The 20,185-nt window shown below is 44.1% G+C and overlaps 1 protein-coding gene across 6 annotated transcripts in view; it reads left to right on the forward strand.

Annotated features, from left to right (window-relative positions):
* The window catches only part of tns2a (tensin 2a), a 63,402-nt gene that overhangs the window by 36,417 nt on the left and 6,800 nt on the right, over positions 1-20,185 (forward strand). For 4 of the 6 annotated variants that reach the window (XM_085343995.1, XM_085343996.1, XM_085343999.1 and 1 more), the window contains exons 4-21: positions 3,112-3,150; positions 3,559-3,600; positions 5,023-5,072; positions 5,383-5,566; positions 5,865-5,915; positions 6,002-6,124; positions 8,239-8,303; positions 9,738-9,821; positions 11,459-11,571; positions 12,299-12,359; positions 12,717-12,792; positions 13,117-13,246; positions 15,448-15,513; positions 15,756-15,872; positions 16,050-17,621; positions 17,844-18,009; positions 18,772-19,892; positions 19,979-20,110. In XM_085343995.1, coding sequence (XP_085200121.1) covers positions 3,112-3,150; positions 3,559-3,600; positions 5,023-5,072; positions 5,383-5,566; positions 5,865-5,915; positions 6,002-6,124; positions 8,239-8,303; positions 9,738-9,821; positions 11,459-11,571; positions 12,299-12,359; positions 12,717-12,792; positions 13,117-13,246; positions 15,448-15,513; positions 15,756-15,872; positions 16,050-17,621; positions 17,844-18,009; positions 18,772-19,892; positions 19,979-20,110 — 4,192 coding nt within the window. Of the gene's footprint in view, positions 1-1,807; positions 1,848-3,111; positions 3,151-3,558; positions 3,601-5,022; positions 5,073-5,382; positions 5,567-5,864; positions 5,916-6,001; positions 6,125-8,238; positions 8,304-9,737; positions 9,822-11,458; positions 11,572-12,298; positions 12,360-12,716; positions 12,793-13,116; positions 13,247-15,447; positions 15,514-15,755; positions 15,873-16,049; positions 17,622-17,843; positions 18,010-18,771; positions 19,893-19,978; positions 20,111-20,185 lie in introns of those variants that run through there. The other 2 variants (XM_085344001.1, XM_085343997.1) reach the window with 2 other exon arrangements.

The following is a 20,185-nucleotide window of genomic DNA, read 5'->3' on the forward strand; positions in this document are numbered from 1 at the left end:
TTAAATAATGTACTAAGCCGCTTGCTCACTAGTTAACATCCAGTCGTAAAAAATGTTACTAGTGAAAAGCAAGAATTTGATCACCTTAGCAGGTCATCTACTGATCGGAAGGTTGGTGGTTCGATTCCTGGCTTCACCTAGTCTGTATGCCAAATATCCTTGGGCAAGATACAAATTGCTCTCCGATGCATCCATCGGAGTGTGAATGCTAGTTAGAAAGCACAAAGAAAAAGTGCTTGTGTGAATGGGTGAATGCACAAGTTGTGTAAAGCGCTTTGAGTGCTCAGAAGAGTAGAAAAGTGCTATATAAGAACCAGTCCATCCAGTCCAACTCACCTCACAATTAACAAACTATAAATATATAAAATCAATGTCAAAAACATGTTTAGAGACATAAAAACAAAAATGAGTAAACTTATTAATAAATAGATCCTCATTCATACCTGTTGGAAATAAACTCTTTAAATGGAATATCCACAATAGCTCTCTCTTGTTCCTGATAAAACTGATATCTCTTTGACTGGGCTTAACAGCTTTAATACCTATAAAGAATAAAGATGAGCTACAGTGTTTTTCATTAAAATGTCTTGCAATCATTCCTTTAAATAGAACTTCTGTATTGTTTATTTCCTTTTATGGCTACGTTCACACTGCAGGCGAAAGCGCATCAAATCCGATTTTTTTTGACCCTATGCGACCCATATCCGATCATGGTATGACAGTGTGAACGGCACAAATCCGATATTTTTAAATCCGATCTGGGTCACTTTCGTATGTGGTACTGAATCCGATACATATCCGATGTTTTAGAAAGCGACTGCTGTTTGAACGGTCATGTCGCATTAAATCCGTCTTTTAAGTCACTGACACAAGACAGACGGCAATTATCAGCTCTGGAGAAGCGCCCGATAAGACATCGCGAATGCTTCCTGGGCGTCCAGCGTAGATGTCAGTGAAACTGTTGGGAAGATAATGTTGGAGAAACGTGAACATTTTATTTATACTGTATAGTCAGAATCTGCAACTATCCTTTGAAGCACCGCTCCTCTAAAACAGCAATAAGGATAATTATTAGGTAATTTACATTATTATGTAAATAACAAAATAACTTAAAGCAAAAACTGGGAAACGTAAAGTCCGAAGTCTTTATATTAAGGGCCATCAGTCAAACAATATTGTTTGCTCTGGGTCTAAACTTCTTTTGCGCATGCGGGCCGCTTTGAGTGTTCACACTAGAGCGTGTTTGCTGTCGCATTTTATTTGTAGTGTGAACGAGCAGACAAAAAAATCAGATTTGATCAAAAAATCGGAATTGAGCATTAAGACCTGCAGTGTGAACGTAGCCTTTGAGAGGACACAATATATATATATTTTATTAATAAAGCTTTTTACATAAATAATCTTGCCACTTATAGGGTCTTTAGATGATTTTAAGTGTATTGGTAATTTATGCAAGACCCAAATTCAAAATTACCTTGTAGGCTATGTAGGTTATATCACAGTTGTTGTTGGGCAATCATGTGAAGCTCTAACAACCCGAACCCTAATGTTTTACCTTTTTTCATAAGTTGCCGTTTCGTGAGGATTCTTTAAACATCTTTAAATCTGTAATGAGTCAGTCCAGACCCTTTGGTTTAACCAGCCAGCAAGCATCATCCCCTTGAATGCTGATTGTTCAGCCTATTTATGCGTTAATGGGTGATTGGTTTATTTGATTTTTTTCTGGAGTCTACTGTTTTATTTTTAACACAAACTCTTCTTTCCACCAGCTCTTTATCTTTCTCCGTGTCCCTTGGAAGTAGGTGAAGTTGTGCCAAACCTTTGGATATATACCTGCTGCCCAGTCTGTGAGTCAGCAAAACGATCCCAAAACCATGTACAACCTTTTTCCTTTTGTTTTTTTTTTTCTTTTTCTAAAGGCCTTGTTGAGTGAGATCTTGGCAAGAAGACACCATATACCAATCAAACATAACATGGCCTAATGTTGTGTTTGTCCCCTTTATGCTGCCAAAACAGCCCTAAACCAATCGAGGCATGGACTCAACACCTCAGACTCATTGGTGTGCTCCTCAAGCTATTTCTGCTTTGTGGCAGACCAGATCATCACACAGGCAACCTTCTTCCTTTGCATTAGTTCGAATGCCCACATGCCCATTGATGGTCCTTTAGTGGTGGACAGGTTGTAGCATGGACTGGTCTACAGCTATGCAGCCACATACGCAACAAACTGTGATACACTGTATAATCTGATGCCTTTTTATCAGAACCAGCATTTTATTTGTTATTTCTTTCAGCAATTTGAGCTACAGTAGCTCAAATTGGACCACGTGCACCAACCTTCACTCCCCATATGCATCAGTGAGCCTTGGCCACCCATCACCCTGTTATTGGTTTACCAATGTTCCTTCGTTGGACCACTTGTGATAGACACTAAACACTGCAGTCAGTGACCACTGCTCAGATCCTTACATTTGTCTGTTTTTCCTGCTTCTAAGACATCAACATTGAGGACAAAGTGCTTACTTGCTCCCTGTTATATCCCACCCACTAACAGGTGCCATGATGAAGAGATAATCAGTGTTAGTCATGTCGTCCGTCAGCGGCCATAATGTTGTGTTTGATCAGTATATAACTGACTGTGAGAATGTTAAATAGGATTTTAATTGTGTGGATCTTGAGTGTGATGCACGTTACATCTTCTCGAGTACAATTTTAATACTTTTCACAAACCTTCATTATGTCTTTGTTTGTAATTTGCAAAAACCAAAATGGAAATGTAAGTGTAGAGCTTGATGAACATAGCCTTGCAGTCATGGGACTAATCATGTCGCAGCTTAATCTTCATATTAAATACAGATGCTGTGTATGAGTGGACTGTATCATCGTAAACCTTCCAGCTTCTACTTAACGGCTTCTCAGTTTTATTTGTGGATTTTCCTCCCTATCATCTTGTTTTAGGAAGCAATTGCTTCCCACGTCCGACCTCATCACTCTGTCCTCAAGCGAAAAGGATGTTTGGTTTTGTTGCTTTTTTATCCTCTTTGTGTGCGTGTGTGTGTGGGCATGTGTGTCATTCATGTATTCAGATGTGTCTGCATTTGTGTGTTCTAGGTGACCTTTGCATGCACCCCAGCTCCCTCCAATGATCTGGTAAGTCCCCTCCATTTCCTCATTTCTTTTCCTCAAAAGAAACTTTTCCCACCCTGTCTGTCCATAGTTAGGAGGCATGGCTCCCCAAAACCACTGTATGGTTTCCTCTTGCTGAATTCCTTTTGGGAAGCCGAGCCCTCAGCCCAGTTAGTGCTCATTCCTCGAGCTCTGTGGGATTTCAGTCCACAAGAGGAAAAAAAAAAAAGAGTTGATGTAGGAAGTAGTAATGTTTACCTATTAGGGAGTCTGTTTGTTTAATTAACTCTCCTTTCCTTCCTCTGTATTGCCTCCTCTTCTCTCCCCTTTCTCCCCACTCTCACCTCCTTTCAACCTCCTCCCTTTGCCCCTCTTCTTCTCGCTTTCGTTCACTTCACCTTCATCCTATCACCGCTCCTTCCTCACATCCAGCAGCGTAGAGGGACGGCTCCTTCTCGACACATCCAACACCTGGTGAGCATACTTTGACCTCCATGCTCTCTCCTCGTCCTCCTCATAACCCTCATGCTTTTTCGCTCTGTATCTTCCCCCTTTTTCCTACACGCCGCCAGTATCAAGCTGTCTGTCTGGGCAATGTCCAAACCTGTCAAGGAATAAAAAGTTTGTGGCTTCACTCATTTTGATTTATCACATACTAAACAAATCGAAGAGAGAGCGATGGCAGATACTTTACTAAAGGCCATGAAGTATGTAATTGAGCTCAAAGTGATTTATCCCTTAAAGAACTAGTGTGTTGGGCAGATTTAACCTACTTCTTCATCGTGACATATTTTAGCTTTGTAAATGTGCAAACAAAGGATCAAAGTGCCTCAGAACAAGAAAGGGTTAATAATAATCTGCAGATTAGATTTTTTTAAATTCATCCCATAGACTGTAAATAAAACATGGTAAGTGCCTTAAACCTAAAGAGCGATCAAGGGGCTTTGGTCTCAAGAAGAAGTCTGGTTCTAGAGAAACCCGTGGCAACATATTATATGTAATGTATAAAACATTATGTTTATTTTGTAACATTATTGGTCAACAATAGAACAAAAGGTTCACAGCAACAAAACCTCTCACTAACCAATGGCTGAAATCACTGTGGTTGTGACCGTCTTTCATGTACAGTCTATGTTCTGGAGCTGTTCGCTTTAAAGGGCCTGTATTTATATAGCGCTTTACTAGTCCCTAAGGACCCCAAAGCGCTTTACATATCCAGTCATCCACCCATTCACACACACATTCACACACTGGTGATGGCAGCTACATTGTAGCCACAGCCACCCTGGGGCGCACTGACAGAGGCGAGGCTGCCAGACACTGGCGCCACCGGGCCCTCTGACCACCACCAGTAGGCAACGGGTGAAGTGTCTTGCCCAAGGACACAACGACCGAGACTGTCCAAGCCGGGGCTCGAACCGGCAACCTTCAGATTACAAGGCGAACTCCCAACTCTTGAGCCACGATCGCCCTGCCTTTAGGCTGAAATCTTGAAGGAGGATCGTGGTTCCACAACTTTAATGCCATACCTTTGCTCTCTGCCGTTTTATCTCAGTGTAAATTATATCTCCAGTGGAACATTAAAACAATGCACAGGTCAATGCGATGACATGATTTGACATCTTAATTTATTATAATTTACTTAACTTACTGTGTACAAGATTGACTAGAGAGTGTCCAGTTTACTGTGAGAGAAGAGATGAACAAGCTTTCAAAGGAGGCCTGAAAGGCAAACTTCAGGGACTTGAGGGTAGTCCATATCCAATGTGGACAGATAAGTAACTTGCTCATTTGTTATCATTATCAAAAAGGGCCCAAAGTACATCATTGTTAAAGTGGTAATGAGGTATAGATGAGCTTTGACTGTGTCTTATTGCATATTTGTTTTTTCTACAGGGATCCACCAAATCTTTAACCTACACCAAACAGAGAAACACCCTGCCAAGGTAACACCATTTCATTCATTTTCCACGTTGGGGAAGTTTCTACAGAAATCATTAAATACAAATGTAAATAATGTCTCTACACTGGCACAACGCTCTGCTTGCTCTGAAACTTGCACCATCTTATACCTGTTCCTTAGACAAATGTTTTTATTGCGTGACCTGCTTGTGAAGCACTACCCAGTTTCTCTCTTACGTGATGGTTTCTCTCCATTCATCCAGTTAGGAGCTTCTTCAGAGTGCGTCTCAGGGTCTGTGCTAAGCTACCACAAACAACCCACTGACCCCTGCTGTCTCTTTTCGGTTCCTCCAGGAGTTTCAGCGTGGACCGTGTGATGGAGCGAGTGATGGAACGAAACTACGACTTTGACCTCACCTACATCACCGAGAGGATCATCTCCGTCTTCTTCCCTCCGAAGCTGGAAGAGCAGAGATACCGGCTGAACCTGAAGGAGGTGGCTGCCATGCTCAAGTCCAAACACCAGGAAAAGTTTCTGGTGAGTGAAGAGAAATGCAATACACTCATCAGCTGAGTTATACCGTAAGTACAGAAGCCTTTGCAAGACATTGTTTACTCCTGGGAGCATTCAGCTAAATACATTTGAAGCATTTGAAGCATTGTTGCACAATACACTTTGGCATATAGCCACAGGAAGCGACAAAATAGAAACCCACAAATAAGCAGTCTGTTTGTTTTTTTTCTGTCACGCCCATAATAAAATAATAGTGATGACAGCTTGTTACTGTGATGCAGTGTAGTGATGATATAAAAAAAACAAACCTTTCTGTTTTCAGCTCCTGAATCTTTCTGAAAGGCGCCACGATATCACCCGACTGAACCCAAAGGTAGGACTTCCTGTAATTCTTCATGTTAAGAATTCACTTCAGAAACGTTCATTTAATCTGCTTCTCCCGTCTCCACCCACCATCAGGTCCACGACTTTGGCTGGCCCGACCTCCACGCCCCACCGCTGGATAAGATCTGTGCCATATGCAAGGCCATGGAGAACTGGTTGAACTCTGACCCCCAGCACGTGGTGGTCTTACACTGCAAGGTCAGACTTTAGGGGCCCTCTGAGGTTTCTCAGACGGACATCACACCATTTCCCAGGCTTTAAAACAGGCACATGCAATGTTCGATGTGGAGCAGCAGCTGCTCTACTCTGAGCCCCTCCCGGATGGCCGAACTTCTCACCCTATCTCTAAGGGAGAGGCCAGCCACCCTTCGGAGGAAGCTCATTTCTGCCGCTTGTATCCGCAATCTCGTTCTTTCGGTCACTACCCACAGCTCGTGGCCATAGGTGAGGGTAGGGACGTAGATCGACCGGTAAATTGAGAGCTTCGCTTTTACACTCAGCTCCCTCTTCACCACGACGGACCGGTGCAGCGTCCGCATTACTGCAGCTGCAGCCCCAATCCGTCTGTCGATCCCCGGCTCCCTTCTCCCATCACTCGCGAACAAGACCCCGAGATACTTGAACTCCTCCACTTGGGGCAGGAACTCATCCCCGACCCGGAGTGGGCACTCCACCCTTTTCCGGCTGAGAACCATGGCCTCAGATTTGGAGGTGCTGATCCTCATTCCCGCTGCTTCACACTCGGCTGCGAACCGTTCCAGTGCGAGCTGGAGGCCCTCACCCGATGAAGCCAACAGAACCACATCATCTGCAAAAATCAGAGATGAGATTCTGAGGCCACCAAAGCGAAAGCCCTCCGCCACTTGGCCATCAGAACTTATGTATCATTACAGCATGTGGAGTAGAAGTCCAGCCCATTCATCAGACCAGCCCACCTTCTTCCATTGGAGCAATGGAAGTAGGTGGGCTGGTCTGATGAATCACATTTCTTTGACATCAGCGTGGATGCTCAGGTGTGTCACTTACCTGGTGATCACAAGGCACCAGGATGCATTATGGGAAGAAAGCAAGCTGGTGGAGGCAGTGTGATGCTTTGGGTTATGTTCCAGGAGAAACCTTGGGTCTTACCATCCATGTGCACCACATTTATAAATCAGCAGCATTTGTGAATTCTAAAATCTCAACCAGCAGCTAGTATTAGGATTCAGCAAATTAATTTAATGAATAAAAGGAAAACGTTTTCTACTGTAGCGTACCATTCTAGAAGTGTGAAGTAGTATAAAGATGAAATAGTGAAGTGAAGCATATCCAAATTATACTTAGCAGTATCGGATCCCAACACTACCAGATGCCTGAAACAAGCCTGTGAAACTGTGAGCAGCAATATTATAGAAACAAATGGCTAGCTGACCTTTGGGCATGTGACGTTACAGTCTAGTATTTCTCTTGCTTGCTTGTGCATGTTTAATCAGACATAATTGCTCCGTAAAGAACACTTTATTAGATACTGCTGTTCACACAACTTGACTAGAACCAAAATTGCAGAGTGCACCATATAATTCAATAAGCTCCTTCCACCCATGGTAAAAAAAATTAACCATGCAATTAAGATCAAACTCTGTCATCCTGACATTTAACTTCCACGCCTTTGCACATCGTTTAGAGACTCTTTTCCATCGTCCAATCAGAAGAGAGGTGGTGATTTGAACGCTTGGACCATTACTGAACAGTCACCAGCTAATGCTGGTGGTGTCTGAGCTCCCAGACCTCGTCTAGATGTTTTATTTATTGGTTTTGGTCAGGAGAATTGAAATCCTAAAACCAGACTACTTCTGTGGTCTGCCAACTTTCCAGAACATTCCAGCTACAAGCAATCCTTTGCCAGCTGCAGATCACGCCAGGGACGTGAATAAACAAGTTGTTGTCAATGAAACGTCCTCCGCTGAGAGATCTGCTGTGCAAAACAAGCTTTAATTTGTGCTCAGCGTGTGGAGGTGCAGCCTCCCTACTGGGATCTGGAAGGGTCACTTCAGGAATTCGGAGCTGGAATGTCTTTGGAATGTGTCAGGAAGTAAAGAGCAACCAGTGTGAAAAAAACACCACAGGGAGCTTTTTAATTTGAAGTCAAGCAGCCTTTTTCACATCTCGCCATGACACTCCCATGTGTCCTGCTCTTCTGCTTTGCTCCTTTTTTTTTCCTATGAAAAATCTGTTAAAACCATCTGGTCTTATAAAGCGTGAAAATGAGCTGTCCACACCTGAGGGTGAGATCAGCACATCGTCATCATTTCTTTGTCCTCTCCCTCTTACAGGGTAACAAAGGTAAAACTGGCGTCATTATCGCAGCCTACATGCACTACAGCAAGATCTCTGCAGGGTGAGTATGTGTTTGTTAATGTCAGAGACAATCAGAGCAATCAATCAGAGTATCTGCACATTTAATGTGTTAAAGACTGTCTGGGGCAATAACCTGTTTACGTTCAGTTCCCAAAAGCAAACAAACACAGTTAAAACAGTCTAAAAGTGGTCAGTGTTGTTGTGCTCCCAGATGTTCCAATCAAGAGTGCTGTCCTGGCTTCCATTTGGGGGGAAAGAGATCATGTGCAGGGGCTGCAATGACTGATATGCTCCGCTGCATGAAACACTTGCTTTGTTTTGGTTGTTTAGTTTTACCTTTAGGATGTTGTGGCCCAGACTGGGGTGATCCAGTATTGTGATTGTGACAGATTACCACCACACGTCCCTCATGATTTGATATTATTGCAATGTTTAACATTATTGCAAGTTTTGCAGTATTGCTATTTATAACCTTTATTCAACTGTAAATTATAAAACCTAAAACATGCCATAAATCTTGCCATAAGTCGGATTCTGTCTGCTACTGGTCTGTTATCAGTCTGCAATTGAATGGGAACAAGCTGGCTATTACATGCAGTCTGTTTGTGATGATACAGGAATTAACTGTGATAAATGGTTAAAAATCACATATATCATGTTGTTTACATGGACAGAAAGCCACATGTAATTATCACATTTGTGCTCTTCATCCTTCACGTTTTCTAAGAATATAACAGAATACAACCAGCCGACAGCCGGTTAAAGTCGAGTCCCCTCGAGTTGTGCTCGTAATGTCTCTGAGCAACTGCAGTCAGTCCACGTTTGCTCGACTAACATTATCTGAGGGTTTTGGTGCCCTCTGATTCATATTATACTAAGAATATTTTAATGTATTCAATTAAATGTCAATATTTGGTATCTCTATCGATATAAAATCGCAACATAAAATATCGCAATACTTTGCCGTATCGTTCTTTGTTTGGGCTCAGGTATAATAGACTGCAGCACATGCAGTGGAGGCTTGTACCCAACAAGCAATATTATCGGAGCATCGATGCGTCAGCACTTGAAGTTTGAAGCAACTAGCAAAAACATGTTCGGCTTAAATTCAGCTACTCAAACATGCATAACCTAAAATGCTTTTAAACATATTCCAGCAGTGAGGCTGATGTGTGCAGGTTTATGTACGTGCAGGACAAAGATTTCCATTCAGACTTGGATGATAAGTCATTTGATAAATGAAGCCCTCCGGATTTTGCACAGGAACAGTGGAAACTGGTTTATCCTGTGGCCAATGCCAGCTGTATCCTCTCCATGTACTTTCTGGCATCTAGAGAGTCTGGTGCAAGTCCCATGATGGAAATTGTTGGCTAAAAGTAAGTGTGTGTGTGTGTGTGTGTGTGTGTGTGTGTGTGTGTGTGTGTGTGTGTGTGTGTGTGTGTGTGTGTGTTTGTATTTGTGCATTCATCTACAGGGCGGACCAGGCTCTCAGTACTCTTGCCATGAGGAAGTTCTGTGAAGATAAGGTGTCCTCGTCTCTCCAGCCGTCCCAAAACAGGTAGAGGCCACGGGATGATCTGAGTGGAAAATGAGTGGGTGTGGGGGTGGGGAGAAGTGGTGAGTGTGGGTTTCCCACGTCATACTAAAGTTATTAAATGCATCATCCTTCCATCCTCTAGGGGAAAGAAATGTATTTTAGGATTCTGGATTGGATTTATAGCTCAACAAATAATATAATGAATCAGAGCTCCATATCATTTAGCTGCCTCAGCTTCTGGCTCCCTGTCAGAGTTTTGGGCATTTAAATAGAACAACACAGCTATTGTCAATCTTGTTAGTAATAATCATGCTTTTCCTAGTATGAAAATGATTTTAAAAGGTGAAATGAAAGAAAGATGGAGCTTGTAAATTGAATAAAAAAGTGAATTTGGCTCCTTAGATGGAATATAATCCTTTCCCTTTGACATGGAATAGTAAGTACGCTTACCCCAGACACTTTAAAGGGGACCTCATTTGTTTTTCCTTATTTTCTGCCAAATATCTAATTTTACAGTATTGGATATTAATAATAATTCCATCCCCAAATACTCAAATAATCCTGTATAAAATGAATCCCTATGAGCAAAGATCTCAGGGTTCAGATTGCCCTGAATACTGGCTTCTACTGATGCGATGAGCTGACACTTTTACACGGTTATCTGCAGCATGCACAGAGCACCCGACTACCAAGCACCAGGTGCAGCTCTTCAGGAAGCTTATGTTTAGAAGAAAGTGGAATTTGAAGGCGGGTGTTTTTTAAAAATACAGGAGCTAAAAGGGGATATTTCACTGAGAGGGAGAATCCATGGGTTTCAGGAAGGTCCAACCAGCATAAGATATAGAAGTGTGAATCATTTAGAGCTACTCTACCAAAACTCTACATATATGTCCCCTTTAATAAAATGTTAATACTTCAGGAAAGAGTTTAGCATTTTCTGACTTATCTTTATGTGTATATAACATGTATTTCTGTATGCTTACAAAAAGAAACTAGAGCCAGAAGTTGTGTAGGGTGCAATCCACTTTAAACAGAGGGAACATTTCATACTTCTAATCAACAAACTGTCCATGTACATGCTGTAACTGGATTTAAGGTGGTTTTCTGATGTTGTGCTGTCTTACTTCAGAAAATGAAAAATGTATCACTCCCAGTCATTTTTACCTTCAATTATATAAACAGATTCAATTTGAGGTCAGCACAGTACCATAATAATTTTATTTTGTCTGCAAAATTCTTATTGAATTAGTTTCCTTTCATATTTGTCACCTGGTTGCCCGCTTCTTTTGGAGAACTGCTGAGTTGAGCTCTTTGCCTGCTGAGTGTGCAGCTTCACACATAGATACTTTTAAAAGAAACCCGCGTCTTACAACGATTAAAGGCCAACACAGAGCTCAAGGAAATGACAACTGATTCAGGAATATCGAATCACTTCCAGCTGTGTTGGAGACAAGAAGACAGATGGGAAATGGAAACGTGGAGTCCACACAGCCGGCGTTAGATATTCCTTGCTGCTTTCGTACCTGGCTCTCCGCTGTTGGGGGCTGTCTGACAGCAGCATGGCTCGGCGGCTGTTTTACATTTATCATTTGTCCTCAGAGGTGGTAAATGTAATTTTCCATGATAAGAACTTCTCATAATCCCTCTTTATATTCCAGGTATATATATTATTTTGGAGGCCTTCTGTCTGGGGCGATCAAGATGAACAGCAGCCCTCTCTTCCTTCATCAAGTACTCATCCCGTCGCTCCCCAACTTCCAGGGGGAAGGAGGTGTGTTTCCTGACCTTTTGGCCAAATCACTGAATAAAAATTTTATTTCTGCCTGTTCTTAACCCCAAATCTCTCTCTCATACTCAGTGTGGAATTTTGATTCTGCATTTTGAAGCTTCAGTTTTAACAGTTTGAGCATTACTGTCTATTTAGATAAAAAAAAGGCATGCGCTTGAAAAGGTGTCAACTGAGCAAACGTAGTCGAGAGGTCCAGTTCAGCAAAGCCTAACATCAAAGCCAAAACAAAATCCAACTGGATTATTATAAAGTACTAAAAGTATATTTGTTTAGCTGAAGAGATCCGAATCGTTGCTGTAGTTGTGTTCATTTTATGGTCGAAGTCAGGCATTGGGGATGGCCTCAAGTGGCCATTGGAGGAACTGCAGTTCACCCCTCAGGGTGTACCCCGCCTCAGCTGCGCTTTTCTCACTTGCTAAAATACAAGTGAGAAAAGTGTAAACAGACTTGAGGTATCTAATCTCCTGTCTGATTATCTCCAGTCTGTCCTCACTCTGCTTCCTTACGCAGATAAAATGCACATGCGGCGCCATGTTTTTCTTGGCTAGGTGCTGGGACAGTGTTATTGAATGCAGATGACATGCACGGTCACATACAGCCTCTACCCACACACGTTAATCTGATGATCGAGTCCACAAGGAGTCAGCGCATTCCTGTCTTCGTGCTGATAGTGCCTGCCATGTCTAAAATCTCTCTCTCCTCTTTCCAGGTTACTACCCTTTCTTGAAAATCTACCAGTCCATGCAGTTGGTCTACACTTCAGGCATATAGTGAGTCTATCTTTCTGTCGTGAGGCCAACTGATAGCCCGGATAAGCTGAATGTATTTGTTTGCTCTGGGATGTTTTCTTTCATGCGCTGAAGTTTCAGCATCATCACAGCGTAATTAAAGAGACGGGAGTAAAGGGATGCGTTTCTTCTCCTTTACTCCGCCTCCTATCATGTTTTCATTTTTACCTCAAGGCTTTTTCCAGGTTTAAAAGTGTTGAGAGAACATGGTCACAGATTGTGGTAGTATAAAACAAGTGTAAACAATCGATCTTTCACACTCCTTACACCCCCATGTACACCCCCATGCTTTCCGTGGATACGTAACAGGCTCGTTTGTGTACCCTTTATTGTCCACAGTGATCTTCAAGGCACTGGAGGCAGAAGACTGTGTGTGACCATTGAACCAGCACTGCTGCTAAAGGGTGACATCATGGTGAGTCATATGGGAAGGAAATGACAACCAGAAGCCCCCAGTTATGGGTGGGGGTGGGATTATGACTAAATGACTTAATTTATGTTCAACAAACATGAAACAACTGTGGTAAAATCTCTAAAATATACATTTTGGTCTGGAAAAGTTTCTTTTCCCTTTGTTAACACGGAGTCATAATTTGTTTTGTGTGCTCCGCCATTTCCAAAGTTGTAGGTGTCACTCATGTGGAACACAAATCCCTTTATTTACTGCGCCAAGCTATCATTATCCCACATGCACTTTATTCTGCAGCTCTTTTTCCTCACTCTCTGCTACCCTCTGCAGGTCAAGTGCTACCACAGGCGAGCTCAAAGTGCTGACAGAGACACCGTGTTCAGGCTGCAGTTCCACACCTGCACCATCCACGGATCCCAGCTGTGGTTTGGCAAAGGGGAGCTGGACGAAGCGTGTACTGGTGCGTCACTCTGGACCACTCTGGGAAATTCGTTGGCGGTGTTAATTTAATGATTATTAATGATTAGCATTTAAATACAGCACTCTGATTATAGTTCTAAGAAGGTTACCATAACAACTCAGAGGAACCTGTTTCAAAACCTTGATTAAGACAGCTACGTGTAGTATGTGTAGTTCAGTAAAAGTGCATGCACTCTAAAATTTAAGCTAATTAAAGCAAAATGACAATTCAGGAATTTTCATTTTAGAAAAAAGAAAATAAAAGATGTTGTTTATCTGGACTATGCAGCCTATTCTGCCACAAAACTAGCTGCACATGAAAATGAAGCTTACTTTTCTTTGCTTTGTGCTCAAAGAAAGACATTTTGCTGTAGCTGCATGCCTGTTTTTCAGTTCAGCGACTTTACAGTCCACATTATTAAAATTTAGGTGGCATATTTTAAAATTATTGATTCAAGAATGAAGATGTTAAATAGAAATCGTGACAAATGGATCCACAGATTTCTGTACAGTCAGTTCTGCTTGGCTTCACTTGACTGAATTTGATCAGGAACACATTTCTTTGGCGTTTTGTGTTTGGTAGCTTCTAAGCTTGCAGGTGCCTGTGCACACTGTGTAGAGCACCGCCTGATGGGTCAAAGTTTGAGAAACTGAAGTGATAAGTAGAAAATTTGCAGGTATTATATTATATTGATAATAGCAAAAGAGCCAGTAATATGCAGTGTCAGCTGAGAGCCCAAAAATCACTGTTATCCAATATGTACATCCAGCCTTTTCGCTTGCACACAGACATTTCTGTGCATTTTGATGATGTTATGTACTGTAGATGATGACATTTACACGGATTTCAGTTTTATGTTGAGAAACGTTATTCTAAAAAAGTCCCATAGTTTGTGCTTTTCAGATTGTTGAACCACTTCGAGCTTTACTTTTGAGAAACTGCCTCTCTAAGAAGCTCTTGTTATACCCATTCATGTTACTGTCATGTTGCCAGTTAAACTAATTAGTTGCTAAGAGTTCCTCCAGGTGTGTTTTATGCTATGTTTTATGAGTTTATGAGATTTCAGCATCCCAGCTTTTTGGAATTAGCTTAGTATAAAAATAATCTCACTTTAAACATTCAGAAACAAATGATAAAGCTCCCTACATGCCCGATTTTGCTTCTGTGGATACTTTGAAATTGTCACTCTGGCACGACTTGTTAGTGGTGGTTGGATAATCACCACTTACAACTAACTGACATAATAGCAGCTCTTTGAATTGGCATTGTGGGAATATATTCACAGCGGTTTGGCTTCTTAATGTCATGGTTAAATAAATCCCACAATAGTAGTAGCTTAATCCACATTGAGGATATAATAGCAGCTCGCTGGAGGAGAGGGTAGTGAGCGTGAGCTGTGCTAATACCGTACATCACCAAATATCCCACAGAGAGATTGAATCATATCTAATAAGTGCTTATCTGCTGCCTAAGCCCATAATGAATATGCTCATTACTTCATTTCCGCATCGTTTTTTTTTCCTGAAATGACAGAATATGTGTGGAAGCATGTTCTTAAAGCTCTGTGGCAGTCGATCCGTTACACATGAACACATGACTGTGGGTAAATACAACTCCAAACACATCTGTGAAACGCATTATTGTGTTTGATATCCTGAAGCAGCAGTTTGTTTCCTTCAGATATACTCTACATGTCTCAAAAGCACCAGTATGCTTTCATGAATCTGGATCTCATGTGGAGATTACGCCGATATTTCAATTCAATTCAACTTTATTTATATAGCGCCAAATCACAACAAAAGTCACCTCAAGGCGCTTCATAGATACAGAGAAAAACCCAACAATCATGTGACCCCCTATGAGCAAGCACTTTGGCGACAGTGGGAAGGAAAAACTCCCTTTTAACAGGAAGAAACCTCCAGCAGAACCAGGCTCAGGGAGGGGCGGGGCCATCTGCTGCGACCGGTTGGGGTGAGAGAAGGAAGACAGGATAAAAGACATGCTGTGGAGGAGAGACAGAGGTTAATAACAGATATGATTCAATGCAGAGAGGTCTGTTAATACATAGTGAGTGAGAAAGGTGACTGGAAAGGAAAAACTCAATGCATCATGTATATTTGTAGACTGTGGGTATATTTCTTAAGCTAGGAACAAAAATATTTATCCTGATCGCGGGGAATATCCTTTTTCCTTCTCCCCAGATGAGCGTTTCCCATCTGATGCCACAGTGGAGTTTGTCTTCTCCTCCGGACCAGAGCGGATCAAAGGTTAGTTCACAGTTTCTTCTGGGAGGGATAATAATAAATAATCAAGCCACCCACAGTCCAAAGACATACAGTTGGTGGGGTTAAGTTAACTGGTGATTCTAAATTGCCCGTAGGTGTGACTGTGAGTATGAATGGTTGTTTGTTTGTTAGCCCTGTGCTGGGATAGGCTCCTACAAAAAGGAAAAAAATGTTTTGATTATATTTTGAGGAACAGAACTACACGGTAATATATGTCTTCTCAGGCCGTGAATACCACAAGAATGATCCGGCTGTCACAGTGGACTACAACACCGCTGACCCCGTGGTTCGCTGGGATTCCTATGAAAATTTTAACCAGCGATACCAGGATAGCCTGGAAGGTAACCGATGTCTTCATAGTCGTCATGGTGGAGCGGTAGAAGCCTTTAACAGCAGCACTCATGGTGCTAGCCATTATTAAGACAGAGTTCAAGTATACTTAAGTCTACTAAAGCTCCAACAGTAGCTGATGTTTATTGTGAGATTAAAAACTAAGTTTATCTATCATTGCGTCGTAGATATTGCCCACACCAGAGGTCCTCTGGATGGTAGCCTCTACGCTCAGATAAAGAAGCGGCGAGGTCCAGGCTCTGGTTCTCTCACCTCAGCCAACGGCAGCATCGCAGGGGGAGTAGCTGCAGAAGACAGGCCCGATCACCACATCACCCAAGGCTCTGACTCCGGCCTTTCAGCACATTCCCTCCATTTGAACCAGTCTTCTATCCATCCAGACCATCAGGAGGAGTCCAATCGTCCGCCGCCGCCCACCAGACAGGAAAGGGAGGAGCTCGAACGTCTTCTCGGCGGCATCGAGGGAAGCCGAGATGGAGAGCGAGAGACCGCCATTTTGGATGATGGAGATTCTATTCAGTCTGAGAGAACGGGCACGCTGAGGCTCAGTCGGTCTTGTTCCTGCCGGGATGGTTACCGGTCGCAGCGCTGTGCAGAGCCAGGATGCGACCGCACCCTTCTCATGCCTAATGGCTACTGCCTCGATCGGGCTCCAGGTACCAACGGCCATCACGGGGCTCCTCCTTCAGCTAGCCCCAACCCCGCTGCTCCACCATCACACATGGATCTGTGCCAACACTATAGCCCCCACTCCCACCAGTCCCTCCCACCTCCAGATCTGGTGTGGGACCGTCAGAGTGGCTCGCCACACTACCTGCACCGCTCCTGCTCAGAGGCTCCGTCATCGCGTCATACCTGTCCTTACCCATCAGCAGACCTTACCCCTCATGCTCACAACCACCCCCATCACCACCCTATGTCTGCCCCAGGTCGCCTTTGCTATCGGGAAGATGAGTACACACCCTATCACCACCCTCCTCCACCTCACAGCCACCACCATCCCCACCAGCACCAGAAACCAGCCACCAGCCCTACTTACCATGACATCATGCTAATGGATGGTCTGCCGCCCTCTGGCTGTCCCTGCAGAGACTGCAGCATGAGGAGAGAGGACTCGGTGGCCTATCACACCCTCAGGATGGAGCGTGGCGACAACTTCCATTGGGACAGAGAGGCGGAGCTTCATCAGAGGGAGGTGGGGCTTAGGAGAACGAGGGAGGAGTTACCCAGGGGGTCAGAGCTCCACTGGGAGAGGGACCCAGGGCTGAGACGAGGCAGAGAACTGTCCCTTCACTGGGAGCGAGACAGGGAGGCGGAGCTGCAGTGGGAGAGGGACAGACAGGCTGAATATTGGCACAGGAGAGCCACCGTAGCCTCCTATGGCCCACAGGGCCAAGATCTTCTAGCCTTTACCTTTGACCCCTTGCCATCAGGTCACCCAGCTTATCCAGAGGCATCGAGGTCCCACGCTCATTCCCACCTGGACATGAAGTACAGCAGCAGCAGCAGCGGTTACCAGACACCACGTCAGGTGTGCCCCTGCTCACCTTACCAACCCTCGCCATCTGAGAGCAGGGGCTACGCTTCAGGCTACCAGTCCGAGTCCACATCCCCGCTGCCTCCTGCTTCCGCTGTGATGGGCCACTGCGGCCATAGCAGCGGACCAGCAGAGCATAACCACAACCACCATCATCACCATCCAGACTCACAGCAGTCATACAGCTCTGACTCACACACTGGTGAGTCACATTAAAAAAAAACACTCAGTAATGTAGGAATAATGAGGAACAGCATGCACTGAAAATTTGGTTTTAACTTGATACATGCCTTAAGCACAGACTGGGTTTTTACAGGGAACTTGCATAAGAATCAGCTGGGAACATATTAACTAAGTAACAGCTGATGCTGTTTACTGAGGTCATTTTTAGTAAAAATGCTTCATTGTTTCCATCCTCTGTCAGATGGCCTCCGTAGTTCTGGTGAAAGCGTGGGCTGGAGGGATCACATTACCCATGGTTCTTTTAAGAGGGTGCACAGAAACGGCCATGCCGCGTGTTCCACACCATCCGACATGTCTGGATCGCCCACTCCCGTTCACACCAGCAGTCCTCTACGCACACAGGAAAGGTATTCCACTGCTACCCAACCTTGGTAGTGTCGGATGAGCTGTTTCTCACAACCGTAGTGGAAATAAATATGTAGCTATGACAGTGAATCATAAATAATGTTAGTCTAATTAGAACACCATAGTCAAAAGCTTATTTCTTTCTATTGGAATTTATATTTGGTGGCATGGCTCATGGGGAAAGTATGATGAAGACACAGCCCAGAACAGAGCGGTCAGACGCCATGAAGGAGCGGGGGTGCCAGCTAACATGCAGCTTGTTTTTGGGATCACTCGCTAATATCCTGGTGATGTGATGTTCACATATGGGGACACCAGGTCCTAGGAGGTTAAATGTGGGGTAAAAATAACAGTAAACGTGACAGTCAACACACAAAGGTTCAGATAGTTCTCATAGTGGATGTTTGAGGTTTACTTTGTCATGCTCCAAAAAGAAAAAACACATTTCAGTGTCCTACATACTGAACTGGATGGAAACAAAGTAATCACCCTGACGCCCTAGTATCAATTTATTACCAATACCAGTGTATCGATCTGCCCAACTCTAATTTACAGACTGTTGTTGAAAGAAAAGGGGATTTTCTTCTGTTCAAGCATTTCACGCAGGGTGCCCATGTTGGGGGCTTTGGGTTTGTATTTGTTCTTGATTAATTTACATATACAGTATATCGCTCAGGTGTTTTTAATATATGAGAGTTCACTCTGATATTACAGTGAAGAAATTGCTAGTCTTTAATAATAATACTCACATGTGTCCATTTTAGCCCCAGTCCAGGAAGGAGAGAGTATGATATTCGAACCACAGACATCATCAGTGACTACGAGGCTCCCCAGACTCACGAGGCCCACTGTCACACTAACGTCATCCAGGAATCACCAGACAGGCAAAGAAGCAGCACAGAGCGCCTGGAGCCACACACCAAAGAAGCACAGTCACACACAGCCTCACCGAAACAAACAGAATCCACCAATCAGTGCCCTGCACCAACAAACCTGTCGCCAGCTGCTCCTCAACAGCAGCACTGTAGCTCAGATATGTCCTCAGCTCGTGATTCTGTGACACCAACCACCACAAACCAAGCACACTGCCAGACACCTTCTTCCCCTGTCCATACCTCGCCTATATCAGATGCACACCCTCATCCCACTGGCCCACTGCAGACCTTTTCTCCTGCAGGAGCTGGTGGTCCACCATCTGAAATGTCACAGCCTCAGAGCCACACCCAAGCTACCAGCTCTGTGGGACCATCTGTAGCACTGGTTAATGGATCCTCTCCGACCAGGGAGTCTCACGCAGAGGTTCCTAAACACACCAGCACCACCAACCCAACATCTTCTCCTGCACCATCATCCCCACAGCCTGGGCCCAGCAGCATGGACGGCTCCCCTGTGTCTGATGCACCAGTTCCCGGATTCGCCACCTTGGGTAGAAGGTTGATGCTGAGTGGGTCCGACCCCCACAACCACCTAAACCACACGCACGGGCCCCCACATCACAACTACCAAGCCAGCACGGAGCACAGTGCAGCTGTGGACACCAACAAGAGGCCCTGCTACTCTCCTCACACCCCACAATCCTATTCGAGCTACACCACAATCTCCATCCCTCTTCCTCACCCTCAACCCCCCTTGCCAGAGAAGCGGCATTTGCCCGGACATTCGGGTTCACCTAGCAATGGGGTAAAGCCAGCTGTGGGTCACGTGCCTGCCTCCACTGCTCCTCAGCATCAGCACCACGTCACGTTTTCTCCCACGGTGGGGGAAATTGCACCCCCTGCTGACCAAAATGACCAAGTAGAGGCAGAAACTGCAAACAGGGTCAGTGTGAAGTTTGTCCAGGATAGTTCCAAGTTTTGGTATAAGCCCAGCATCTCTAGAGAGCAAGGTAAGCTCTTTAGTTCATACTTGTTTCTTTTTCTTCAAAAGCCTACATAAGTAAATTTCCTAAATTATCACTGTGCTTGGGCACAGCAATCGCAGCACTGAAGGAGAGGGAGCCTGGCACTTTCCTAATCAGGGATAGTAACTCGTTCCAGGGAGCCTATGGGCTGGCTCTGAAGGTGGTTACACCTCCTCCCAATGTCAGCAACCACAGCAACAAAGGTGAAAAATGATTGCCTCCATCACATAGATGTCTCATTTTGACAGATTTGTCCCTCTGCTCTGTTTTTGTTCCTT

Source organism: Diplotaxodon limnothrissa, linkage group LG20 (assembly GCF_057381915.1).
Source record: "Diplotaxodon limnothrissa isolate DT_005_m linkage group LG20, D_limnothrissa_male_GT1.1, whole genome shotgun sequence".
NCBI classification, from domain to species: domain Eukaryota; kingdom Metazoa; phylum Chordata; class Actinopteri; order Cichliformes; family Cichlidae; genus Diplotaxodon; species Diplotaxodon limnothrissa.